Here is a 27736-nt window from a genome sequence, read left to right as displayed (position 1 = left end):
CTCTGCTCGCCTCAGGCCGGCCCCGGCCGTTGGAAGCGTTCGAACGGCGGCAGCAGCCAATCAGCGCACGCTGACCCCACCCACTCAGCAACCTGCTCTCGGGTACAGCCGCGAGGCCCGTTCCTCTCTCACCACCAATAGGAGGCCGCCTGGCGGAGAGCGGCAGGCGGAGCAGCCAATCCGAGAGGGCGCGCGCCGAACCCCCTCTTTCCACCAGGATAGGGGGAGGGCGGGACACCTGGCAGCGAAGCCGAATGAGGAGACGGCTTACAGGCGGCCGCGGGGACGGGCAGCCAATGGGCGGCGCGCTTAGTGCGGCGGCTCGCTTTTTGAATCCGCGGCGGCGGCCGCTGCTGGCCTGGCCTGGCGGTGAGGGGCGGTGAGGGGCGGGCGGGGGGCCTCAGGCACGGCCTGAGGGGGGGCCGCGGCCTCAGGGGACGGGCACGGGGGCTCGGGAGCGCTGCGGAGCCGCCCCCGGGTCTGGGGGAGGCGGTCTGGGGGCTGGGGGTGCCTCAGAGCTGCTGAGGGGTCCCGGGGGGCCCCGCTGGGCCCGCGGGAAGCTGGCGGCGGTGGGGGGCGGGCCCCGGTCCCTGCCGTGTGAGGGGAGGCTCTGCCCGTGGGCGCTGTCAGGGGGTCAGCGTCAATAATCCTAGGGCTGGGGTTACGGTTAACCGCTGGGGAGGGTAATGATGGCATTGGTTAACCTGCGAGTGCTGTGGCAGGCTTTAAAAATAAATCTGAAGCGAAATTCCATAAATAAACTGGGAAGGCCGTGAAGAAGGTTGATGCCTAGCCCAAGCTACAGGCTTTTTCTTAATAAACTGGGGTTCTCTGAAAGCGCATGCTCATAGACATGTTATTGGGGATGGTATCAGCAATATGACAGGCATCACATCAGCGATTTTTTCCTTTTTTTTTTTCTATTTTTTAATCTGTAGTATTTCAAAGTAATTTTGTATCTTACTAGACGCTTTTTTTTTTTTTTTTGGATCTAACTTTGCAAATAACTGAAAAAAAATATATATTTTTTCCTTTTTTCCTGTCATGCCAAAACATACTTAATTTTTTGTCTTCTGGCTTTACTTTTCTCTGTAACTGGATGGATGCTGCACAACTTGCAAAACAGTATGTGCTGTTCTCCTTGAGTAGTACTGCCTCACAACATTTCAGACACTGCTTTAATGTGTTGTTCTGGTAGCTGCTGTTTTAAATGGGCATCTGTGGTCATGAGAAGAGCTTCTGTTAAAGTGATACAGGGGCTTTATAGACTACAGTAGTTCATATATAGTGGTTATTCTAGGTAGTTTTTGATATCGTGTAAATATTTAACGTGGCTGATGAATCACAGGTAATGCACGCTTTGTGTGCAGAAGAAAATGTGCTGCGTCTTGGGCAGGTGGCTTAGAACATATTTGCTGGTACAAGGTTCAGGTAGTTTAGCTACCTGTGCCAAATATGAAAGGATGAAGGATTCTGCCCTTCCAGTATGCAACAAACTTCCTTGATAAGCAGGGAGGGCACAGATATATTCTATCTGTGAGAAGGAGAAAGCCTCTTAATTTACTGGTGGATACTTCTGTATTATAGTTGACGTGAAGCAATAGACAAGATTGTATGGATAGGTATCTATATGCTTTTTAGCTTGGTAGAGACTTTGATTCATTTTGAGAAACCTGATTTTCATTTGTAAGTACTGCCAGTTCCACGCCCTGGGTGCTCATTTCCATGTAACCAACATAATTTTAGCCTGAAAATGCAGCCTTCTAGCCTGTTCACCCGAAAGCTCAAATTTTATTAAGATGCTTTGTGTACCCATATTCTTCTGCTAATGTTTTATGTTAATAATGCTAATATTGGTGATAACTCTAGCTCATGATAGTTCATTACAGAAGCACATGAGTGCATTTAGTTTGTCAGTATTTTGTGATGACTTTTTTTTTTTTAATGAACTCTGAACTTAGTGCTTCCCTGCTGTTCAGAGTTCAAGTATCCTCTCTGCAGCTTTCTGTGCAAAGGAATGGTGCTTGTGGTAAGCAGTCTGCTCAAAAACACTTCTGTAATAGACTAGTTGTCCGTCCTTCCAGCAGTTGTGCGACTCTACATACTCTTTCAGAACTGTTCCATCAGTGTGAGTGGGATTTAATGAGTCTGAAGTTATTTCTGACAGCCTTAGTCATAGGACTCTTATTAATGAGCCTTTGCAACTGTAACTTAAACTAGTGCATCTGTCTTCTAGCTGTTGTAGAAAGAAACGGGATATAATCATGGCTGACAACAGTACGCTGATGTCCGAAACCGGGAGGAGCCTCTTGGCTGATTCTTCTGTTCTTGATTCAAGAATTATAGAAACCTCCAAAGAGAATGAATTTCCTGGATCTGTTTTGGATGTTGAAGGTGATGTGAAAAGTGTATTTTAAGAAGGTTTGGAAAACTAGTGTAGCCAAATGGGTGTTGGTTTGGTATCTTTCCACCAGCAAAGGAACTGTCTGCATTTGAAACTCATCTTGATATCAAAATTTTAGGTTACAGCTGTGAAATCTAATGTGTCTTCTGACTAATATATAGAAAGCTGTCAGTCCCATTTGATGCCTCTTCTGTGGAGTAGATCACTTTAAGTGATGTTCTGATAAGTGTTTGGAAACTACAGTTGCTCTGTTGTGTAGGATTACAGGTAACCCTTAAAAAGATGAATAGTCTTGAGCTTGAAATGTATTTGATTTCTTAACTAATCTTAAGATTAAAGAAAGGCAACAACAAATATTTGTTTGTCTGCAATAGCAAAAAAAAAAAAAAAAAAATAAAAAAAATGGCAGTAGCCAAAATCCTGTAGCAGTGTTTTGGAGCCAATGACTGTTGGACGCAGAACTTGACCCTTCTTGTATTTTGAAAACTTATGCTTGGAGAAGAGCAGGATATCTAATTTAATTTCTGACATTCCCTTGTGCAACTGAGCCATTATTAGGGCACAGAAGCTATCAGAGATACCAACTGAATATTTTTCAGCAAGTCTTGGTATCCAATTCTGTTGCAAGTATTAATTTAATAATTTTGTTTTGACTGTCAGGTAAGTGTCCGCGAATTGCAGCATCTTGTTTTACCATATACTAGAAAACTTAGGCTGCATGTCCAGTGAGATATGCCTTAATGTAAGGGCAGGCTTCTTGAAGCAACGCTTATTTTCAGGGTTGACCCTGGTAAATGAGGTATCTTGAGAAGGATACAGTCTGCCTGTTCTAGACATTGCTCAATTTAGAACTAACATGGAATTTTCTATTGAAATACGGTTATTGTCTTTGTTTCTCTATAAACAGAAGAAATGCCTCAAATAGAAACAAGAGTGGTTTTGGTTCAAGAAGCAGGGAAACATGAGGAGCTTCTGAAAGCCTTGGAGGTATGTGTGTCTAAGGGGACAGAGTCGCTGGAATGAGGTGCTATGGTGTTGGACTTCTGATAACCGATTTGGTTCTGTACTGAAGTTCTCCTCTTCCACAGACCATTAAGATAATGGAAGTGCCAGTTATAAAGATAAAGGAAACTAGCCCTGGTAAATCAGAAGAAAAACTAATAAAAAGTATTATTCATATGGTATGTCATGCAATTAAGCACCTGTGATTGCATGCAGCATGTTGCACTTCACTGGGACTGAAACATGTGGATACTTTTGATATTAACTGGGGTAGTGGTCACAAGATATGCTAATTCTGCTGAGGGTGTCACTTAAATCTTTTAATTTTCTCAATTTTCTTGAGCTTCTTTCAATTTCTCATATAAGGAAGTAATATCTGCAGCTCTTAATTAGCTGTGTTCTCTAACAAGGGAATAGAAATACTAGTGGAGATATCAACTGCATGCTTATTCAGTCAATGCATAAGGTTTGCTATGAACTGACTTTAATTGGTTAGCTGACCTCTTTCAATTGAAAGCTGCATTTAAACTTATGTGCAAGAATGGGTTCCCTTTTTCATGTGAAACACCTAGAAAATAGAATTTGGAACTAGTGACTGAAATTGGGACAGACCAAATTTTTAAGCCTTTAGAAATATCAGTTGTTGAACTAAATTGACTTCTGTTCTTTAGATGATATGCAGCATGAGGCTTGCTGTTGCAAGCTGGGTGTTACTTTTTAATAGCATCTAGGAGTACCTTAAGGTGTTCTGACAGTCTGAAAGGAGAGATTTCATTTCTCTTATGTGCTTAGTTTTTTTTTTATCATCTGTAATTATTTGCTGATTCTATGTTGTCAGTGTAAACTACTTCTAATAATTTGAATTCTTATTCTTCAGAAGTAGGAATTACTTCAAGAAATTTTTAGGTGCAGTTCATAGCTATTCTTATGCTAGAGAATAATATCTCATCCAGCTTTCACAAATCCTTCGGGGAATATGTATGTTGATCGTTCTCCTAATGGTCCAAAAAAAAAAGTTGGAGTTTGAATAATGCTTCTCTTCCCCCTCCTCCCCAGGAAATTAAAGTGCCCTACATAAAGACGGATACAATAGAAGAGCTTGGAGATTCTGATTCCCCAGAATTTGAGACAGTCTTTGTTGTAACAGACTTTCAAGATTCCATCTTTAACAGTCTCTGCAAGGCAGATTGTCGTGTCGTTGGCCCGCCACTGGTACTGCATTGTGCACGGAAAGGAGAGGTATGTGCAGCTGAGTAGTTCTCTCATGCAGTGAGTTCTGCCTGGTGTGTTCAAAACAAAATCTCCTTTGCTTTGTCAATCACAAATACTGTCAGCAAAATAAGTTTGAGGAAAGGCAAGTTTTAGTACTGTTAGAACAGTAACTGCGTGTGATGAGAGAGCCACAGGTAAGATCACAGCTACTGCAGTAGTTGGGGGAGTTTGTGCCATTAGGAAAGGCAGTGTACTAATGATGCACTAAAAGACACTTTATATATCCAAAAGCCCTCATGTAGAGGGGAGTGGGTTGGGAAGAATACTCACAAAGCATTGCCTTTGGGGCTTAGTTACTTTATCAGAACACGGGTGGGTCTGAAGCTGAGGCATAATTGAAAACACAGGCTTGGACTGTTTAATATATTTTAATACTAGGAATAATACTGTATTCAATATTTAATAGAAGTATCTTAACATTATTTTGACTAATAAGCCAACTACCTTTTTGTTTTCCAGCCTTTACCTTTCTCATGTCGTCCGCTGTACTGTGCAAGTATGTTGAACTTGGTACTCTGCTTTACGGGATTCAGAAAGAAAGATGAATTAGTAAGACTCTCCTTTTTTTCACTTCCCCCCCCTTGGATGAGTAAAGCGATGCTAAGCATATTTTTCAAAATATTCTTCTCTTCTGTCACTCGTAAGACTTAACCAAGTGTAGACCTGGTATAACAGAAATGACTTGCTCTGTTTGTTCTTTTGTTTTCTTGCATGTACTAAGGCAGTGATGTTTGAGGATGGTAACAAAGCTGTTTCTTTGCCCAAGAAAAACAAAACTGTTGCTCAAAGAAAAGAAAACTGTTCCTTTGCCCACTTTTTGAGTGGCATTAAACTACAATTCAATAGTACTTTAATATTTGTACATTTAGGTTTTTCAATAAGATCACGTTTGCCCAGTGATGTTCTTTTATTTTTTTATACAGGAAGTTGTGTGATGAAGTAAAGCTTTGCAGTTTTATTTGGGGCACTTGCTTCTATCATGTTATCAGGACTTTAGTTTTGACATACGCGAGTATTAAGTGGTCTTACACCCTAGCACTTTTCTGTTTTGGTGATGCAATTGGCACCCAATTTTCCTATTGGATGTCTGGGACAATCAATAAGATGGCACTACATCTTTGTTAGGACGAAATAAAAATATATGAAGCCTTTACCCAGTGTTAGGGTTATATTTGATTGTCAGGATTCAAACTGGACAGGATTCAAACAGCTTGCAGTCTCCTATATAAGTTCTGGCAACTGTCCCTTCAGGCTGAATTGCCAAATCAGTGAGGATAACGCACCTCAAATTTATTCCATGTGAAATGGTGAAGGCACTGTGTATGACGTTAGTCATGAGAGTACCAGTATCTTGGGCAGCCTTTCTCAAGGTGCATAAAATGTTTATTTAAAAAAAGGGGGGGAGGGCAAGCTAATAATTCTTCTGTTGTATCAGCTGTTTAATGCAACCTCTTATCACTTGTTTTGTAAACTGTACTTGAACTATTCTTGTACCTCTCTTGCTCCACACTATTTCAAAATATATACTTTAAACTTTTGTCTTTATCTTGCAGGTTAAGCTAGTGACCTTAGTTCATCATATGGGTGGAATTATTCGAAGAGACTTCAGCTCAAAAGTTACGCATCTGGTGGCTAACTCAACGCATGGGGACAAATTCAGAGTATGTAAGCTTCAATTTGTACTTCATGGAAACTTTGAGAATTTACATCTTCTAAATTGAGTCCTTGAATTATTTTTCAGCTTGTAAGTTACTGGCTTTTTTCCTGTACCACCAGCAATGACTTGTCATTGCAAGTTCATCTCCATCTGGTGTTGAGCTTTGACTTTTGTCTCTTAGACATATAAATAATTTTAATTCCCTAAATCCCAAAATCACCTTTTTTGCCAGCTCACCGGGGAAAAAGTTGAAAAACTTAGTATCTCTCAAGTAATCGTGGAAGCTACCTTTAGAATAGTCACTTCCTCTTTGTAAAAGCAGGCTGGGACTTTAATCTTTGTACAATTTATAGGAAGCAGAAAAAGATTGCATATTCCACTGGAATTTGTTTTTATGTAACAAATTAGTGCAATTCTGAGTAAATGTCAAAATAGCTGTTGGTCCTACCTCCTAGACACTGAAGAGTTGATACATTTTAACTCTTAGGTTCTGCAGTAAGAAATGATTCTTGAAGGAATGCTTGGTTTTAGGCAATGTGTATCTTGAAAAATAAAAACTATGTTAATTTTTTTCTTGACATCAAAAGACTTAAGTGGAAAACTTGCTTGTTACAATTGATGCTCTTCTTATTTTGTAGATTGCTGTAAGCCTTGGTACTCCTATCATGAAAGCTGAGTGGATTTATAAGGCTTGGGAGAAAAGGAATGAAATGTAAGTGCTTACTTTCCTCCAATCCTGAACTTACAGCCTGTTCATTTGTAGTGTTTTGAACTTATGTTTAAATAGTGACGTACCACTGACCTTTTTTTAAAATCTCTTCTCTCCAGTGATTTCTGTGCAGTTGATGATGACTTTAAGAATCGGTTCAAGGTTCCTCCTTTCCAGGATTGCATGTTAAGTTTCCTTGGATTCTCTGATGAAGAGAAAGCTAACATGGAAGAAATGACAGAAATGCAAGGTTATTGTTTATTAATGCTGACCTGTGAAAAGAATGGGGATTATAGCTGATAAATATTATATTGGTACTAATATTTCACTGAAACTGAAATGCTGGACCATGAATCCTAAAGCATTATTGAAGAATCTTCAATTTGGAAAGCTGGGAATTCATTTTTTTGCATGTCATAAGTGTTGAATGTTGGATGTCATAGCTGTTGAACGCTTGTTGAAACTTCCTAGGCTGATTGAAATTAGGCAGTTTAAAACAAAATTACAGGATGCCTGAAGGTGTCATAGAAAGCTTGCAATTTTGATAGGAGGCATTGCTGGTAAAACTCTTGATTGGAGGTGTTTGATTTTACTGTTTGTGTAGTATGATGTTAAGAAATGCATAGACAGTCATGATGTAACAGGTAACTGTCTCCAGTCCTCTATTGCTAGAGTATGCATGCTAGAGAAATGGGAATGGAGCAAGCTTGTAACAGTAAGTCATCCTCAAAACAGATGAAAGCTGGCTAATTTTGCCTGTTTTCTCACTCCCTGGCCTTTCTACCTATAGCTATTTATAAAATTGTGGTATGTGCAGGTTCTAGCTTGTGGATGTAGAGAGTATTCCTGCCTTGTTCTTCAATGAAACAAGACAAATTTTTCAGAAGAATATTGTATTTATTGCTAGACATGCTTTAATGTTGTCTGAACTGTAGGTTTTCTTGACTCTTTCAATGTGTACTTTGCTACTGTATGCTGTATTTCTTAAAAGCTGTCCACTGGTTATATATGGGGTGTTATATAAGTTCCTTTCTGCTTGTCTCTTTTGTCATAAAAGCTAAGTGTTATAAAACTATCTAGTGAACTAATTTTTAACAATATTCTTCTGTCTTGCTGGTTTACCTCTTTCTATTTTTTTTTTTTTTTTTACCTAGGAGGACATTATTTACCAGTTGGTGATGAAAGGTGTACGCACTTAGTGGTTGAAGAAAGTACAATAAAAGATCTTCCATTTGAACCTTTAAAAAAGCTTTATGTTGTAAAGCAAGAGGTTAGTGCTTAAAAGTCCTTGGAATAATGTTTTGTTTATACTACCCCATGTGTGAGTTGCTTTTTTTTTTTTAAAAATTAAGCCCTACGTTTGCATTTAGTATGCAAATTGTGTTAGTGCTATATATATTATTTTGAGTACTTTTTGTTATGTAATTTTAATGTTTCTTTTTCCTTCAGTGGTTCTGGGGAAGTATTCAAATGGATGCCAGAGCTGGCGAGTCCATGTATTTATTTGAAAAGGTATGTTGAAATCCTTCACGTAAGAAACAGCTTGTATTTCAGGGTAGAATTAGCATGTATAATAGTATGTGTGGGGCCAGAGATCAAATTTTTTTTAAAGTACCGTTTAAATTCAAGATGATCCATTATAAATCTAATGTCCAAAATATTAATTTGGAAAAGCCTTTTCTTGTTTCCTGAAGGTTAAAAGTATTTTTAGTCCAAACAAAAAAATAGTATGGTTTCCTATTTTTGGAAATAAAAATAGGGCTTTGTCTGGTTTCTCTGAGAAACATTTTGTGTGTTCGTTTCTGACTTACCTTTGCACTGAGCTGATCTGGAAACAGCAGGTAAAAATGCTTAACTGAACTTTCTTATTACAGTCGGAGAGTCCTGGCCTCAAAAAGTCTGTGTCACAGCTTTCTCTGAATACTCCAAACAGCAACCGCAAAAGGCGTCGTTTGAAAGAGACTCTTGCACAACTGACTAGGGAAACAGACATGTCACCGTTCCCTCCTCGCAAACGCCCATCAGCTGAACATTCCCTTTCTATTGGCTCCTTGTTGGATATCTCTAACACTCCAGAGTCAAGCACTACCAATGGAGGTAGAGTGAAAATCTTCACTCAGTCACACTGCAATGTTTAAGAGCTCTCTGTATATGAGGGATAATGACAGTGATGGGGAAGCCTTACAGGTTTTGCTACAGGTTTCCTGAGTAATTCCAGGTTTCCTTTGAAGTGTGTAGGATGCAGAATTGAAGAGTTCAGACAGAGGCTGTGTTGCCTCTTGTCATCTCAGTAAGCATATTCAGCAGCATATACAGAGGGAGGTATTTAGAGTTATGCTGCTCTTTTAAAGCAAAAGCTTGCATACAATTCTTAGACTGTACGAGTACTATATATATATGTAATGTATAATACTTGTATACAAGGGGTAATGGTCTTAAACTAAGAGTAGATTTAGATTAGGTGTTGAGGAGAAATTCTTCAATATGAGGATGGTGAGATACTGGAACAGGTTGCCCAGAGAAGTTGTGGTTGTCCTGCCCTGGAAGTGTTCAAGGTCAGGGTGGATGGGGCTTTGGGCAACCTGGTCTGGTGGGATGTGTCCCAGCCAATGGTGGGGATTGGAGTTAGATGAACTTTAAGGTCCTTTCCAACCCAAACCATTCTGTGACTTTTAAGTCAAAGTAATCTCAGAGGCACAACCTGTAAGTGATAATTCGGAAGGAATACAGGAAAGCTTCAGCTGATCCTAAAATTAGCTTTCTTAGATTGTGCTGTAACTCTTGTAACACCTGGTATGGAAGCTTCTTCTATGTAACATCAGCAAACAGTTTCAGGAAGTGCTACTTAAATTACTGGTCTGTTCTAGGTCCCCCTCAGCTTTAGCTTTAAGAACAATAACCCTCTTTTCTTCATTGTTACTCCAGCCATCTACCTATAATGAAATATTGTAAATTTCGTATGTCAGGACTTATCTCAAATGTTTTTTGGGTTACATAGCTAATGTAAGATGAGACAGCTGAAAGATTTGCTTACATGGCAAAGAGAACTTAGAAAAATAATGTGCCTCATATACATATAAATAATGTTCAGCACCTAACCCCTTTTTCTACTAAACATAAGAGTTAAGCTGCTGACCTTCCCTTTAATGGTTTACTAGCGGCCTAATAGCTTAGAAGCAATTTTGAGAAATGATGTGTTACTGTTGTTCTATAATAAGGTGGTAATAGTCATTTCATAGAAGGAGCCCTGATAATTAATGAAAAGCTTTTTTTTAAAAAGCCTTCTCTTGAATTCCGAAGGTTTTTATCTTGGAGGGTGAATTTTTCAGGAGCTTTGAATTGTAATACAACTATTTTCTTTTGGAAATTTCTCCAAAATTAGAAACACCAAAATCCTGCGCAAGGCCTTCAAAAAACTCAACTCCTCTTCCACTGAAGCAGTCTGCAAGATGGCAAGTTGCAAAGGAATTATATCAGACAGAAAGTAACTACGTTGATATTCTTACAACAATTATTCAGGTAAGCTGGCATTAAAGCAAGTACAGTTCAATTGTAGTATGACACCTAGTATTTAGATAATGTTTTCAACCTGTGATCTTCAGCTTTTTAAATACTTCGGGCATGAAAGGTTGGTGAAAGATGATGTATACATTCTCATGTCATTTTACTGGCATATAAAATTGTTAATCATAAAGGCTGGAAATTATAACTTCTAATCTGGGATCTGCAGTTGGTTTGCAGTTGGTATGAAAACCCAAAGCTTTGAGAAAATAGGATCTTCGTGACTTAGATTTTTAAGATATTTGTGCATAGAGAGATGGAGGAAAAAAAAAACGCCACAAACTTATTATTCCAAGAAGAGCAGTGTATTAAACAACTTCTTAGAAGTAAAGCTTTTCCTGGAAGTTTTTCACTTTGCGGCTTATTATCTACCTAAAGAACAAGCCAAGGTGCGTGTGAGTAGAAAAGTAGATGAAATGTTACTGAACTGAGTGTTAATATCTTAAAACCACTCTTCCGTAACACACTCTTGCCAAGTAGCAACAAAATGTCTCAAGATTGTGACTGTAGAAAAATATGATCTAGAAACAAGACACCATTGCTTTCATCACTATCACAACTTGTGGAGGGTGAAGACTTCTTTTTCTTGTCCAATTCATCAGTTATTTCAAGTTCCATTGGAAAAGGAAGGACAACTTGGAGGACCAATACTTGCACAGGAAGAGATTAAGACTATATTTGGCAGCATTCCAGATATTCTTGATGTACACACTAAAATCAAGGTAAGCTGTAACTTTGCCCCACAGGGGAAACTATGATGCAGGCTTTAAATACTTCCTGCATATGTAACATGATGTCTGCTGGATGGATACAGATTCTTCCTGGTGAATTAAATTTACTGTTTAACCTATGGAGTTAAGTTAAAATTTAAAGTATGTTCTGGATTTACACTTATTCATAAGTACCTGAAGTGTAAGTGTTGTACATGTAACTAATACTGCCATTTGTGAGCTGGCTTGTTCTTTTCCCATGTTAATCTCCCTTCAAGTAAGGGGTCTTCTGTAACTGATACAAAATTGGTCAAAAGGGCCAGAGGTGCCAAATAATAGTTTAGCTCTCACAAGTGCTTACAACATGCATATTTCTATTGATGTGGTAAGCAAGGACTCTTGGAAGAATAGCTAAAGTTATCAAACTTTTATTGATGCTTTGTTTGCTGTATTTTGGTCTGAGTCTCACAGCAGACTACAATGCAAGTCTTCATCAAATATAGTCATAAAATTTCCTCCAAATAATAGTTGGTCTGTTTGTGTTTCACAGGCTTTAAAAATAGATGAATGTTCAGCATATCTTTTAGTTGTTGGGATCCCATCTAGTTAATCACTGACAGATGCTGATGTGGACCTCCTGTGATTAGGAGAGGAAAGTAGTATGCATGTCCAGGTGGCAGATAGGATTCACCTGTTGCACAGTCACTTATGTTTAGTGTGACTCTGTTTTCTTTCATTGTTTGTGTAATAAAGATGAGAGAAGTGGAAGAAACATGCGAAGAATGCTAATGGTGAAACCTTTCAACTTAAAGGGAATCCTCAACTTCAGCTGTGCCCTTCTATCCACATAATTAGCTGACAGTAAATAAGCTTGATCCTTATCAAGTCGATAGAGGCTTAACAACTTGCTCTCACTTTTCTTGACCCCTGGTGCACTGAGTGCACCTATGCAACACCTATGCATGTTCTGTTTGAATCCTATCTTCTGTTATGGACTTAGAGTCCTGTATTAATTTGTCACTTAGTGACAGTTGGTTTAACTGTCCACTGTGTACACTTTAATCGTTTGGGGTATGCTCAGTAGGGTGGTGGATGCAGATCTGTTGCAGAGTTGGCTAGTGCTGACGCTGGTAGATTGAGTGCATGGATTCAAAACTGTATTTGGTAAGCCAGAGGTATTTTGCTATCATTTCTTAATAGACTTAAGAGTGTTAATGTGGAGTTGTACAGCTCTTAGGATTGCCTGTTATTACCGTCTCAGTTTCTTTGCTAACTGACAGAACACTGGTCCCATCTACAGCTTTATGCAGCTCACACTTATTTTTTTCTCCCAATCTTTGCATGTAATGTAGGAAGACCTGGAAGATCTTATGATAAATTGGACTGAAAACAAAAGTATTGGTGATATCTTTCTTAAATATGTAAGTCTTTCTTTTTTGTGCATTAGAACTGAGTTGTTATTTTACCTTATAAATAATTCATTTGTAGGAGCTAGCAAGCACACAAGCAAAGCATTAAAGTGAGGAAGAATGCTAACTTGTATCATTGTATTTTCTATCTAGACTTCTTAGTTGAGTTGGTCTTGACATGGATTACTTATGCATCATCTAACTCAACTAATAAATCTGAGTGTATGCATGAGGGAGTAGAACTGCAGTAAGTGTGGCCTGAAAACTTTTAATTCACAACACTATAGACATACTTTCTAATCAAATGTTAAAAGGGACTTACTGTACTCTCAGTGATCTTCTGCCTCCTTTCAATAGTGAGGAACTTGAAAAACAGGAACTTTTTTGCAGGAACTTCCTGTGTTCTTAGAGAGTTGAAATGTGTGAATAAGGACTCCATGTTTTCACAAGTACATAATGTGCAGAACAGGAAGACTAGGTCTGGGACTGCAGTGCATTTTAACATAAGTCTGCTACGTATCCCGTGCTTCTGCTGATTTGATCATGCTGAGGCAAATAGTATTTGGCATTCAAACATTTTTCTGTCTGAGGTATTGCTTCTTGTGGTTTAATATTTTTTTAAAAGGCGATTGCATGCACTGGAGAAAACACCAGTCTGAAATTTTCCAAAACTTGCACTAAAAGCATCTTGCTGGATGAGAACCTGCCTTCTACTTTGAGAGCTGTTCAGCAGGTTCTAAGACTGTCACATTTGTGCTTGTTTCTGAGATTGGTCTATTTCATCAGCAGCATTGCATGCCAGATGTTCAAGATTCAAAAGTGTTTATTCATGTTCATATAACAAGTTGAGTTTGAAACACTTTATGTTCTTTATTAAAATTTGCCTTTGAGCAGCTTCCTATGGCTCAGGGCATACAGACATATGTACAATGCTACATAAGATGTAAAGCAGAGCTATAACTTTTTATTTTTCAGTCAAAAGACTTGGTGAAAACATACCCTCCATTTGTGAATTTCTTTGAAATGAGCAAGGAGACTATTACTAGATGCGAAAAACAGAAGCCAAGGTTTCATGCCTTCTTGAAGGTGAGTGTCTACAGAAATAAGTCTTTGGGTGGAACTTGGAGGCTATCACCAAGCATATTATTTAATGCACTCGATGAAAGAATGTGAGATTGTGGAAGCTTGGAGGAATGTTGAACATCTCTTGGTGAGACAGAAATAGGAAGGATTTGAACTTCAATCCCTTAAGCTCCTCATAAGACTCTTACAAAAGAGATACAAGTTCCTCTTTTGTTACAGCTTCCAAGCTAGTTTGGTTATATGCATCCATTGCTGAAAGAGTGCATTCTGATCGTAGTCTCGCAAATACATGCCTTCTCATTCTTTATTGGTCCCCCTCCCTGTGCTTAAGACTTGTATTTCTGAAATAGTTTTTAACTCCCTTTTGGCAGCTGTTAAAGTTCCAGGGAGGTAAGATATCTCAATGTTCTTGTGACTAGCGAATGAGAGCATAACTGTGGAGATCTAAGGGAGAGACTGTCTTCAAAGAAAGAGTTGTCTGAAGAGGAGTCTTTACACTCTGGAAATTCCAGATAAATACTTAAAGCTACTCTGCCCTAGTAGTTAACTATAATTCCTCCTCTTTTGTATCCAAAAAGCATCTCTCAAAGGAGGAATAATCAAACTAACAGATTCCAGTTCTTGTTTTCGGAGGTGCCAGGAGTTCTATCTACATACTGATATTTAAAAGATGGAGAAAAGGCATAAGAACACAACCAGATATTCTGTCTCACCACATCTTAGTCTTAGCATCCAAAACAAGGACTTAGAGGTTGATGATATGGGAAGTTTAATCATTCTGAGCATGTAGATCAAGTGGTAAACACAAGGTAGATTGTCTGAATGTCTTAACATGTCTCTTAATGATTGAGAATCTGCAATAAATGATTCTGGAAAGCTTCTACTGCAATACTAGTTTTAGGGAAGACAACTTTTTCTCCTGTTTAATTAGAAAAATGAGAATCACTTCCTACTTCCTTTTTCCCCTTTTCCACCAGATAAACCAGGCTAAACCAGAATGTGGCCGCCAAAGCCTGGCTGAACTCCTTATCCGTCCTGTTCAGAGGTTGCCTAGTGTTGCTCTACTACTAAACGGTAACTAGTGTTATTGGTTTTCCTTATTAATTTGTTGATGAAGGTGTAAAACCAAGACAGTGGCTGCTTTTGGCATGATTAGGAGCGGCTTCTCACATGAAACACACCCATTTCAGAGAGTTGGTCATGCCTTAATGGCAGTCAGCAAAGCAGCCCTCTTAAATTGGCTAATAACAGTAGTAACATAAGCATAACATCCAGTTAAACTAGTATTTAGAAGCTGCAACCAGAAACTGCTTTGTCACTTTAAACGCCAGTGTGTGTAAGCTGAACATCGGTGTGTGAATACATTTGAAGGCTCTAAGGTGACTTTTAGTGGGCTGTAGTGGTAGTTCTTGAGGATGAAATAGATACAAAATTGTTTTACCTTACAAGCAAACTGGGAAACCAAGAGTTAGGAAGACATTCTCAGGATCATTAGGTCTCTAAGGGTCTAAAAATTGTAATATTTTTAATTGTAGATCTGAAGAAGCACACAGCAGAAGAGAATCCAGATAAAATCATCCTAGAAAGAGCTATTGAATCACTAAAGGAAGTGATGACGTAAGTGCTACTCGTTCTATGACACTGTTAGATGTTTAGTTCTATTTCTTCCTTCAAAAATGCTGTAACAGTATATGTTGCTACTGTATTCTTAGTCTCCAGGTAAGCATACCTAATCCTATGTATTCTTCAGAGGGTGGTGAGTGCCATGATTGCCAAAGGATTCCCCACCTGAAGAATGGGTGGAGGGGAAATAAAATATCAAAGGCTTCAAAAATGTGTGGTTTTCCAGATTGGTCTCCATTCTGCTGTCTTTCTGTACCAGAGCCCTTGAAGGAATCTGTGGTGTTGTAACAGTGTTCCTATCCAAGGGGCTGCTGACTCCCTGCCCCTGCATGAATCTGAATGATCTGACTTCTCTGTTCTGTTCCAATTCTTATTTCTGTCCCCTACAGAGTGGAAGAGATGCATTTATCTTTCAATCTTACATATATGCGTGTCTCTACTGAAAGGACATGTTATTGGTGGAAGATTAGTTCGTCTTGTGGTCTCATATTAGCTATTCTTGGCACCATTTCACAAGTTAATTAGCTTAAAGCTGAAGCTGTTCAGATTATAAGGCTCAGCTCTTTTGAAATGTAGCATATGTTTCCAGCAATGAAGCCTCCTGTATTAGTTGAGCAAAAGTTTCTTATTTTAACAACAGTTTGTAATCTTACTCCTCTTGCATTTGCTTCCTGGTGAAGTGCATGCTTGACCTAGGGGGTGAGAACTGTAAAATGTGCTATGAGAAAACTGCATTGGATTGGGGTCTAGCTCAAAATCTCTTGGGTGAGGAGGGAAATGTTGTACTATGTAATGGTATGCCTGCTAGTGATGACATGACAAGAATATTCTAGTTCTGAAGTTTCTTATATGTAGCATATGGTGCTTAATGAGCGAATGTACTTGCTTTTTGTTTTTTTCTAATGCTGTGCAAACTCTGAATGTTCAGCTTCATTATTTTTGTGAGACTTAAATGCAGTGCAATCACTTATAGTTGCTTGATACTGAAGATAAATATGTGCTTCCCTCAGACATATTAATGAAGACAAGAGAAAAACGGAGGCACAAAGGCAGTTCTTTGATGTTGTCTATGAAGTTGACGGATGTCCAGTAAGTAACTTCGCTGAAGCTGCAGACCTGTAAAAATGACTGCTCGCTTGTATTGCTCCATCCGCAAAAGTATGCGTAGTTAAAATGCTATGGTGCTGTTTTAAATAGATTTCCAGTGTTCAATTGTAAGCAAGTAGTAATCCAGCCCTTGAATTAAATGCTTAATGAGCTTTTTGCTTCTACCACATAGGCCAATCTCCTGTCATCTCACCGAAGCTTAGTTCAGCGTTTGGAAACTGTTGCTCTTGGTGATGACCTCTGTGACCGGGGAGAACAGGTCACACTCTTCCTGTTCAATGATTGCTTAGAGGTAAGATTACTGTGTACTTCTCATGAATTGAGTTATAAAATGCTTGATGCAAGATGTAAATTTAAACGAGAAAAAACAAACTTTGAAGCAGAATTAGGGATGCTCAACACATCACGATTTTATCTTTCTAGTAGCTATTGTGTAAGCAACACAAGTAACTGGTCAGTTTTGGACAGTCTTGCAGCCAGATCAAAAAGCTGATACTGAGGAGCAGTGGAAGGCATTTTTTGCCTTGGCAAGGGAATTAATGCTGTTTTATGGAAATAAGACCAATATCTCTAACACTATAAAAATTGTCATCATAAGTGACTGATGATTGTCTTGTCAGTCACTAAACTTTTTTTTGTTAGTATATGCAGGAATCTCAGATGATTAAAGTAGCGTTTCTGCATTGTATGCCAATGTCTGTTCTCTTCTGAGCAGTGAACTATATCTTTTCTTCTGTTTAAAGCAGAACATAGAATTCTCAACATATTAAATTGCTTATCTGCATAACACTTTGAATGGTACTAACAGATGAAAAAGCACTGGAGTCCCTGGCTCAGCAGGCTGTTGTTGAAATTTAATTGTACTTAATGTGAGTAAATAGTGGACCTCTGAGACAGGGATGTATGTGCTTTGGCTACCAAAGAAAATATCTACATATCAAGTGTCTAGAGTAACAGTGTGTTAGGAAGGTCCAGAAGGAATAGTAAACTGTTTTGGAGACTTTTGTGGAGAAACTGAGGTTGTAAGTGACAGTCTTTGGAACTCCCTGTTACTGTCTGTGGCAGCAAAGAACATCAGGTGGGTGCTCTTCTTAGTCTTCATAGAAGACCAGCTCTAAAATAATCCAAAAGCAGTGACTTAAGTACAAGCTTTTGTCTCCTAGTGATGCTTGTAACTAGTGATGAGCTCTTCCTGGGAGTAAAGTTTAGAAAGAGTGGTGAAGCTGATTTAAGGAAGGAAAGGAAAACAAAAACAGTTCCACTAAAGCCTCTTGACTTCTGTAAAACAGAAGCTACTGACAATACCCTACTTAAACACCTAAGATACATATGTTATAATGTAAAATAAAACTGATGAACATCCCATGTAAAACCTTCTCTATGCCTGTATGCATGAGCAACAGCAAGTAATAGTTCTGAGACAGAACATAACACAGATTAAATAATTAGTATAGATGTCTTTTCTGTTTAAGTCTAGACTGCCTTATGGTAGGTAGGTTTTCAGGTGTCCTTGCTTGTTCTGCCAGGTGGAACTGAGGTTTGTAATGCAAAATTCCTGTCCCTCATTTTTTTCAGAGGTTAGGGTACTGCTGCTAAGTAAAAAGTATTGCTGTGCCACTCGAACCCTTGATAAGGAACTCTTAACTCAAGATTCACTAAAGATTTTTGTCATAGAGTAATGCAGCTCTCCAAAATGCTCTTCAGAATATTTTTCTGTAACAAGGCTTTCTGTGCATCCCTATATTCTAGAAGGGAAGAGTATAGAAGGCAAACAAAACAATGGTAGTAGGCTTTCTAACTTTAACTTGTCTTCTCTTTAACTGCAGATTGCAAGGAAACGTCACAAAGTTATTGGTGGTTTCAAGAGTCCTCATGGCCACACGAGGCCTCCTGCATCTCTCAAGCATGTTGTTCTGATGCCTCTTTCCCAGATCAAAAAAGTCCTAGACATCAGGGAGACAGAAGGTCTGTATGTTTTAAAATGCCATGATAGCTAATGAAAAATCTTGTTCCAAGTGTGAAGGATGAAGGTTTGCCATCATGGGATAGAATGCTAGGACATACTTATTGTATGGCGTGTTAGGTATGAGATTTTAGTATGAGCTGTTCAAAGCTCTGTGAGCTTCAGAATTCCTTGTACTGGAATCTTGTATGAGGCTGTAGGCAGGCTGCTGAGTTGGACAGGACTATTAGATGGCATTAACATAAGCCAGCCAAATGGCAGTATGAATTAGAGTATACTTGACAGCTCTGAAATTACAAAAATAAACAAAACACCACAAACAACAACAAAAAAACAAACAACAACATATCAAACAAAAGCCCCAAACTTTAGTCTAAAGTGTTAGGCTGACCAGCTATGAGAACTGTTGCTGTGAAGCTAAATCTTTGTAACTGATGATAATGATTCTCAGGAGGAGCTATGCTTAGCAATTTAGGAGAAAGATTTAAATGACCTCAATTTCAGTGTCTGCTTTTCTGTACCGAGGCCTTAAGGGTTTCATTGAAGTAATGCATTGCTAGACCGGTTGAACTGATGCTACAAAACTCTTCCAACCTTGCTAGTGACTTCTTCCAAAGAAGTCTAGTCAGACTAGTTTCTCTATCTAGAAAGATTTGGTATCTCACTTCGGGTGACAGTATGCACGTCACGCTTGTTCTGCTTATGTTCTTTAAAGCAGAATGTTGTATCTGTTCATGTTCTTTAAATGTTCTCTAATGTAGGAGCCCAATAAAAAATAGAAATGGCAAAGCAGGTAGGTAGCAAATGTATAGCTTACCTACATTTTTAAAAAGTAATTTTGGGTTTCCCTTTAAAAATACTTCTCTTTAAAAAGTCATCTTAATTTATGGTATATCAGTTATGAATTTATGGTATAGCACTTTATTAAACATAATTAGCGCCGTGAGTGGCGGAAGTCATTTTTAAGCATATTGTTTAGTATTTCCAAAGAACTTTAGTAGACAAATCTTGGGGAGAGGTCAGCTACTCTAACTTACAGGACTGCTTTTCCAGTGCTGCTTTTCTGAATTGGTGGTGATATTTTTTTCTTAACTGTTCATCATGCCTTAGCTGCATCTTCTATAAAGTTTCAGCAAAAGATTAATTTTCTGCTATCAAGTGAATGGTGTTTGTCAATAAAACTTCTGTAACCTGAACCTTGAATGTCATATTTAGTGCTGACATCTTTTGTTGCTATTTCCTGCCTTACAAAATAGAACAAAGAAAACGTTTACCCTATGTCAACTAAAAGAATGATCTGTCCAACATTTCTCAAGTTAAAGAATGAGATTGATATTTACTGCTGTATCCAGTAAAGGTTGAGTAGTCTGCAGACTACAGCGTACAAACTATTTGAATAAACTGCAACCTCCTTGATGAAGGATGCAGACAGAACTCATAGTGCTTATGCAAGTGATACAACAGCTATTGTGCAAGTAAGTCCACGCACTAAGAAATGTTTCCTCTAAATCTAGCTCTAGGTAGATGGAGGGTTAACTATTTAGAAGGTTACCCCCATAATCCTCGGGGACGGCGAGGCATATGAAATGAAACTTTTTTCTTGTGTTTTTTCTTTAATTTGTAGATTGCCACAAAGCTTTTGCCCTGGTTGTGCGTCCACCTACAGAACTCAACAACAAGCTACTCAGTTTCCAGATGACAACTGAAGAACCTCCTAAAGAAGATTGGTTGAAGATGTTGTGTCGGCAGGTGGCTAACACAATTTGTAAAGCAGATGCAGTAAGTTCTCTGGAGCCATGTTGTTGACTGGAAATATTTTGCTCTGTTTGGCTTGAAGTATAGGAAGCTAGAGAACTTGTTAATGTGCTAGGTGAAATAGAGCAGAAAACATTTGTGCTAGCATATCTGCAAGTGAGTAGTTAAAATGTGGAAGAGGAAGCAGCCTGGAAGTTAGTCTCTGCAGAAGCTAATAAGTACTTGAAATCAAGACTCTCACCCTTCCTCCATCATAGATTAATGATCTATAATTTAAACTCTGCACTGCAGATCTTCAGTAGGAGAAGCTCTAAATCACATTGTCTTCAGCTTGCTTTCACTGTATCTTAGCTTTACTTTGAACTTCATGTAGGGACACAGGAATATGAAACTTGACTTTGATTTTTTTCTTCCAAGTATTGAGTGGAAAAAGTACCAATTCAGAAGTTCTAATTTACTTTAATCTGTATCAGTCATGTGTTTTCACCATCTTGATTCTGATAAACATAATGCAAAGGGATGGAAAGATGTCTTTCGATAGAAATTTAATCTGTGTAACAAGCATTTAATCCTTGCACAGGACATTCAGAATCATGCTGACAAATTGCAACCTACTATGCTCAATTCCGTTTACTGTAACTTCTGTAATTATTGCTTTGTAGCATCTAATACCTCTTTCTTGCTAATTTGAATGTAAAATTGAATGTTAAGTTTAGCATGCTTCTGTTCTTCCCTGGTTTTTAGAACTGTGTGTGAGAATGAGATAACATAGCCTTGCCACATGGTGGCAGTAAAAGCTTTACCTACTTCTTTGTTAGGCACTAGGACTAGCCATACAACTTGCTATTTGGTGTCCTTAGGAGTTCTTGAAACGTTTTTGGGTGAACTGTCTCTTCCCCAAATAAAGAAACAAAGGCAAAAAACCCCAGCAACCTTGCACTCCCATGTTATACAACCCCCCCTCCACTTTTCCTGTAAGTAGCTACTCAGAGATTGCTTTGCACTCTGACTTTGCAATCAGATTGATTTGCAAATTCTAAAATTTGAGTGAGATGTGGAAGGAAAAAAGCAAAGGCTATTCTGAAACATCTATTGGGGCTTAAGCTGAAAGGCTTAGTCTTAATGTTTTACAGCTGGAGCTGTCAAGATTTCACTTAGAGTCTTATGTGCCAGTGAACCAGAAGGTTATGTAGTTAGTGAGGCTTGCCAGGCATGCTTCCAAACCACTGCCTTCGCTTTGGTCAGCCCTGAACTTGAAACCAAATCAAACCAAACATGAAACTAACAGATGAGGTGGTTCTGTAAGCTGACTGCACTAGTAGTCAATCTCATGGAACACCATCAGTGCAAGTAACTGTTTAACTGTATGTTAAGAAGAATGAGGCAATATGTGTACAGAGAAATATGGCAATTTAAAAACCCCTTAATCTGACCTCATGAACTAAAAATGCTATTTTAAGTGCTGATGTGTCAACTGTTGTTAAGACTACTTTTTGTCTGTAGGAAAATCTTATTTATACTGCTGATCCGGATTCAGTTGAAGTAAATACTAAAGATATGGACAGTACTTTAAGCAGAGCATCTAGAGCAATAAAGAAAACATCAAAGAAGGTAAGATGAGTTTTACTGTAAAGCACTACCTTTGTAGAATTTTAGGGAATTGCACTAGTATTCCTGTTTTCAGGTGCTTTGTAGTACTTATGGCAGTCACAAGATAAACTTAATCTGAATTAAAGCTTTAAGTTTTTTAAGAAATAAAATGAAGTATAAGTTCCTTAAAGACAGGAAGTAGGAATTTGGGTTTTGAACTGCCTAGTTTTGGAGTACTTTAAGTATTGTGGTCATAAATCTTATGCAATTTTTGTATTTCTGTTATAGAATTATGCAACTTACTTTAGTATTTTTAATTTGTTAAATATAAAAAGACTTCAGCTATAACTTTTAGTATATTGAATGACACCTTAAAGCTGCATGTATTTATCCAAATTTGAGTAACTTTACAAGCAGGGTGGGTATTGAGTGTGCATGTGCTATTGGTAGAATACACTGAGAATGTAAGAAGTCTTGAAGACTGATCTCTGCCTCTATATGTTTTCCTTTTGTGTATGGTGTAGTAGCTCTTGACTAACCGAAGTATGCCCTGTTTTGCTAAGAGGACCCATCTAGGAGGCAGGAGGAAGGCTGCATGTCTGCTCTCATGTTGTCTGGGCCTGGTTCTAGTGAGCCTTGCAGAATGTGAGAAGGGGGGTGATTAGAAGATGAAGCAAGGAGGAATCTGTTCTCCAATTCTTCTCAGCAGCCTTTAAGCTGTCTTTGTGTTCAAGATAATACAGTTTCTCTAGAAAAACTATAGAGGCTACCATAACTTGGAAGCTGCTAAAGACAGAGCTGAGAGCAATTTACAGGAGGGAGGCCTGACTTTGCAAAATGCAAGATGTGGGGAATCCTAGTAGACTAGACCTTATTTTGACTCCTCCCTTAATTTTCTTCTCAAAACTTTAATCATTTCCAAACAGAAAGAACTAAGAAGAGGAGGTGTAGAGGGGACCTTAAAAGAAGTCTACAAGCGGTTCTGATTTATTTGCTTTTGATATGGTCATATTAAGGAAGAGATACCATACATTTTTGACTCAGAGCCTGTCCTACAAAGATTCAAAACTTGAATGGTAGCTTATTGTAGTAGTTATTACAGCCTGTTTTTTTTGTCATTGTATAACAGTGTTTTTCAAACTCCCCAGGTTACAAGAGCATTTTCCTTCTCAAAAACACCAAAGAGAGCTCTTCGAAGGGCTTTAATGTCACATAGTGCAACGGAAGGAAGAAGTCCCAGTTCGGCTAATGAGAATTATATAGGCAGCCGCCTGACCAGTACGTCGTCACTGGCAGTAAGTGATTTGGCTGTGCAGGCCAAATAAGTAACCTTCTTAAGAGCACAGTTATTCTAATATCTGGTGTTGATTTTATTCTAACAATTTCAGTGATCCACAGTAGAAAAAAGCTTAACTACATTCACAGATGTACTGAGTACTGAAGTTGGATAGGGACTGCTATTTAAGGAGGAACACAGGATTAACTTTCAAATATTGCCTATGACTGCAAATAGACATGCTGTAAACAGACGTTAGATTTCATAGCGAAATGGCATGTCCTTATCTGCTTAATCTGCTTAAAATGTTGCTATTTGAAAGATTCTTGAAGCATGCAGCTACAGCCAGTTACCTAACTACCACGACCACATTGAAAAGCTTGTCTGTGGTATAAAGAGCAGCGGAAGATTGCTTCTGAAAGTATTTTAATGACTAATGTAGAAGTATAAAATCTGAGCTGATACACAGAGGTTAACTTTCAGTACTGTATACTGATGCATGAGAGTCAGTACAATTTTAAGGCCCAGAAGCAGCCTGTGTTCCTACCACCAGAAAAGTCAGCTTTCTGCCTAGCTTGTGCATAAACAGGTGCAGTTAAAGCAAGCTTTGACAAGTCATCGTGATATAGTCTATTGTTCTCCATAGCCAAGAAGGTATGTGTTCAGCATCTAACTTGAGGCTCCAATCTAGTAAGAATACAAAAAGTTATAGGGTATGAGGGGAGCCCTGTTCTCTAAGATTTTCATAATGCACCTCTTCTTAAATTTGGAAAGAGTATTATTGCATAAAATGTGATGCAAGGTACACAATAATTGTTTAACTCTTCAAAAAAAAAAAAAAACAAAACACGTTCTGAATCTCTGGTCTGGTAACAAGAAAAGTCTTCTAGTTTTTATCATCTTTGTCTTCTTCTATTTTAGTTTAATTTTGCTATTCAAAATCCAGAAATATTGAACCATTAATTTCAAAAGCCACCAACCTTCAACATCTTTTTTACAGATAGGTTCCTTATGCTATGTATCAAGGTTGAAAAATGACTACTGCAATATTGACATTGATTAGTAAATGACCAAATGTTTTTTCTTCCCCAACAGGGTATTCCTTCTCCTTCCTTGGTCAGCCTTCCCTCAATCTTTGAAAAGAGAAGTCATACATTAAGTCGATCGACAACCCACTTGATATGAAGGAGGCTTAAAATGCAATGCTGTATCATGGTGACTGACAAACAGCTGGCTGTTCAAATGACCTGTTGCTGACATTAATGGTACCTTAGTCATTAGCACTTAGCAATGATTAGTAAAATGTTAGTTAACACTAAGTTAATCACAAAGGTGTTTTCAGTTGTATTGATGCAGATCATCTAATCAGTGGAATAAGTAACTTGGTCTTCATTTAAGACCCGGTAATCCCTTGCACAAGGTTATTTTTTCACTGACAAAATGGAATCATTTTCTTTTATGGAAACTGGCCCCTGCAAGCAATAAACTAGTTTACCAGCTTTTGAAACGAGGATGTTGATCACAGAACTTACTGCTAGTTTGGATGACTCTCATGCTCACCAGACTTCATCAGTTGGCTGAAGGCTCTAATGTTCAAGATGTTGATTTCTTAAATGGAGATGCGTTATGAAGTATCTGACCTTTGAAGTATGACAGTTAACCTGTTGTACAGCTGCTTATTCCAGATATTTTATAAACATAGCTGTTTGTGAAGAAATAAAATTCAGTTTCTCTATGGTCTTCTGCAGCCTCACTGTAACACAGTGCTATGTTACGTGGTTTAGTCTGAACAGTAAGCTTAAAGAGTATGACTAGCTTTGTCCACAAAAAGTGATTAAGAAAAAAATGACATCTTTGAGATGGAAGCTCAAGAAAAGTAATTGCATTCTCTTACATTACTAAGGGCTGCTTAAAAATAAACAAAAAAGAAACAATTTCTAAATACAATTAACAGCTGGTTAACAGCTCACTGTTTAATGCATTGAGATTATTGGTGTGACATTGTAATTTAAGGTCCTGGTTTCGGTGTGCTAAATTTCAAGTGTACTCCTAAGGCTTTTATCTGGCTTTCCCATGTATCTGTGTTGTCCTTCATAACTACATCTCCTTTCAAGAGTCAATATGATTCAATGCTATCTCAGGAACCGTCTAAATATGTATATTTCTGCATTTCTTTAACGGTTTAACTGTCTATATCAGCAGGAGTTTTAAACTTCTGGTATCTTCTCAACCGCCAGTGTCCTGTCTTATGTCTATATGTAATTAGTGATGTTTCTGAATCTGTCAGACTGTAAACAGTTTTTTATATCTTTTTGCCAATCCAAGTGATGTAAATAAACTGGTTAAAATAACACTGCTTATGGTTTTGCTGAAGAGGATTTTATGAAAGTCTGTATTTCTGCTTAAAAAAAAAAAGAGTTGCAGCCTACAAATGTACTCTAATAAAGTATATAGCTATTTTTAACAAGGTATACAGCTTGGTAGGCCTGAATCTGCCAAACTGAACCTTTTATTTTCTTAGTATGTTTGCTATTCTACTTTCTTTCACTGGATGTATATCCATGGGTGTTTTGTCTTTATCCATTCAAAGCAAACATCTAAACAAAATATGCACTGACACTTATGTAATGGAATAAATATCTCTAGGAAAGAAACCAATAAATACTATGCTGAAACTTTTGGTTTTGGTTTCTTGTTGTTTGGAAGGGCATCTTCAGCCTAGTGAATTCCAGATAAACAAGTTCTTGCAGAATTTGTTCTCTGGCTCATACAACTGTTTTTGATCTTCTCTTTAATTGTAGATGCGGCTTTTACTTTTCACTGTAAAACTTTATATAGTTGGTGTGTGAACCTAGGTATTTCACAAACTAGCAGCAGCACTATTATCCTAGTTCTAACCCTGCTCAGACTTCCTGGCTTCTTAAGTTGAAGAACAAGTCACCTTCAGGGTGACTCTACCCTCTTGCATTTTGGACACGTCCTTACCTTAACATGTTATGTCAAGCCTCAGCTTCAGGTTGAAATGACTTAAAAATATATCTATAAAATCTTTTGTTAGGACTAAGAAAATAATGGCAGCGTAGTCTCACTGCCATTAAATGAGGTAATTTAAAACAAAGTATTCATTAGCTTTATCTCCTGCTTTTTGTATTCATTAGCTCTATCTACTGCTTTTTGACTGCACTCCAAGGTGATGCCACTCCAAGGTGATATAGCAGTTAATTGAAGGCACATTTGCTCCCAAATTTGTGAGTGTAGCCACCACTGTGGATCTCAGGTTTGTGCTGAAAGCCCTTAATTGCTTTTTGGGTATTGGTTGTTAAGAGGACCAGCAGTTTTTCAGTGAGACAGATGTGAAAACAGATTTTTGTTTAAAAATAACAAGGTAATAATTCATATGCTTGTTGATTTGATCACTTTTCTCTCATATTCTCAATCTGATTACCTAGAGCAGTGTAACAAGTCCTTTGAATACAATAGGGGAAAAAAAAAAAAAAGGAATTATCTGGTCAAATGTAGCAAGGGATGGTCATGCTGACAGTATTAGATGTTTGCTATCAGAGGGGGAACTACTAGTGAGTGAATACCTCTACACATCGGATAACAAACCTCATCAGTATCTGCTGTAGTCATAGTTAGTGGGGTTCCACGGAGGTCTGTTCAGTGCTTCTGATGACAAAGTGGATAGCAAAGTGGAGCGTGTGCTTATTAGCTTCACAGCTGTCACAGAGCAGCAAGAACCTTTGGGTTCGAAACAGAACAGGATGTGGAGTTGGAAGTGAGCTTTCTGTGTTACGGGAGCATTCCAGAGTCAGAAAAAAAGCTGTTGAGTGGGTGTTAGGGGGATGTCTCGCTGTTCAGAGCGATTCATCCAAACTCACAAAGCGAATACAGCTTTCTAGCAGTGGGCTTGCTCTCTTCTCCTCTTGGCATGTGTATCTCGAAGTTCTGGGTAGTGGTGCTTCCAGAAGAAAAGACACTACAAATATGTGCATTGCCATGGAGTTTATGCTTTTTGACATTTTGAAAAAATCATGGATTGTGTTGTCAACCTACCCTTGCTACAAGCTGGAATGTGGAATATGGCTCAGAAGTTGTTTATACTTTGTAAACCACATTTAACGTTTAAGAAGCCTGTATTGGTATTGGGTGGTAGTTTGGAGGGAGCATGTAGACTAGAGCTTGTACTCAGGCAGGGTGATATATAGGGAAGAAACAGTGTTTGCTTGCTTAAAACACTTAAAAATGAAACAAAAAGAAACCACTGGGATGCTAAGAAGGCAGCAATTGGCCATGAGCCTGCAGGAAGCCTGGAACACTGGCAGAAACCAAACTCTTCTGTTGATATCTGAATCATGGGGACTTCTTAGCCTAGGCTTGTGCAAATCCAGCCTTTCACAAATCTACACCTATAATTTATAAACTCACTGGAAGCTATTAAAGCATTTATGGACTAAGATAATTAATCTTTTACAGGTTTTTGTTCAAAGAGAAAAGGGAGAGAAATTACAGCTGCTTGAGAGCACCTGTTTGTGAATGCGTTGTAGATTCAACGGGATGGCTTGACCTGTATTTTGCAGAAAAATAGTTGCTGGTTCAAAAATAGGAACTGAAA

At 38.3% G+C, this 27736-nt stretch overlaps 1 protein-coding gene across 2 annotated transcripts; it reads left to right on the top strand.

Moving 5' to 3' along the window:
- Positions 1–334: 334 nt before the first annotated feature.
- ECT2 (epithelial cell transforming 2) lies at positions 335–25734 on the top strand. 2 transcript variants are annotated; one of them, XM_082766933.1, is made up of 25 exons: positions 335–369; positions 2237–2394; positions 3312–3391; positions 3493–3585; positions 4463–4645; positions 5138–5227; positions 6232–6339; positions 6974–7047; positions 7164–7294; positions 8199–8314; positions 8494–8556; positions 8919–9141; positions 10427–10563; positions 11208–11327; positions 12668–12736; positions 13700–13810; positions 14785–14881; positions 15343–15424; positions 16441–16519; positions 16710–16829; positions 18364–18502; positions 20125–20279; positions 21759–21866; positions 22994–23140; positions 24217–25734. In XM_082766933.1, the coding sequence occupies exons 2-25, from the start codon at positions 2265–2267 to the stop codon at positions 24304–24306; spliced, it is 2745 nt and encodes a 914-aa protein (XP_082623059.1). In that variant the 5' UTR covers positions 335–369; positions 2237–2264; the 3' UTR covers positions 24307–25734. The 2 variants fall into 2 exon arrangements, with proteins under 2 accessions (XP_082623059.1, XP_082623060.1); XM_082766934.1 differs by lacking the exon at positions 3493–3585.
- The last annotated feature ends 2002 nt before the right edge of the window (positions 25735–27736 follow it).

Source organism: Aythya marila (assembly GCF_965140915.1).
Source record: "Aythya marila genome assembly, chromosome: 9".
Taxonomy (NCBI): domain Eukaryota; kingdom Metazoa; phylum Chordata; class Aves; order Anseriformes; family Anatidae; genus Aythya; species Aythya marila.
The sequence above is the reverse complement of the archived record's forward strand: the minus strand, read 5'-3'. Positions and strand labels throughout refer to the sequence as shown.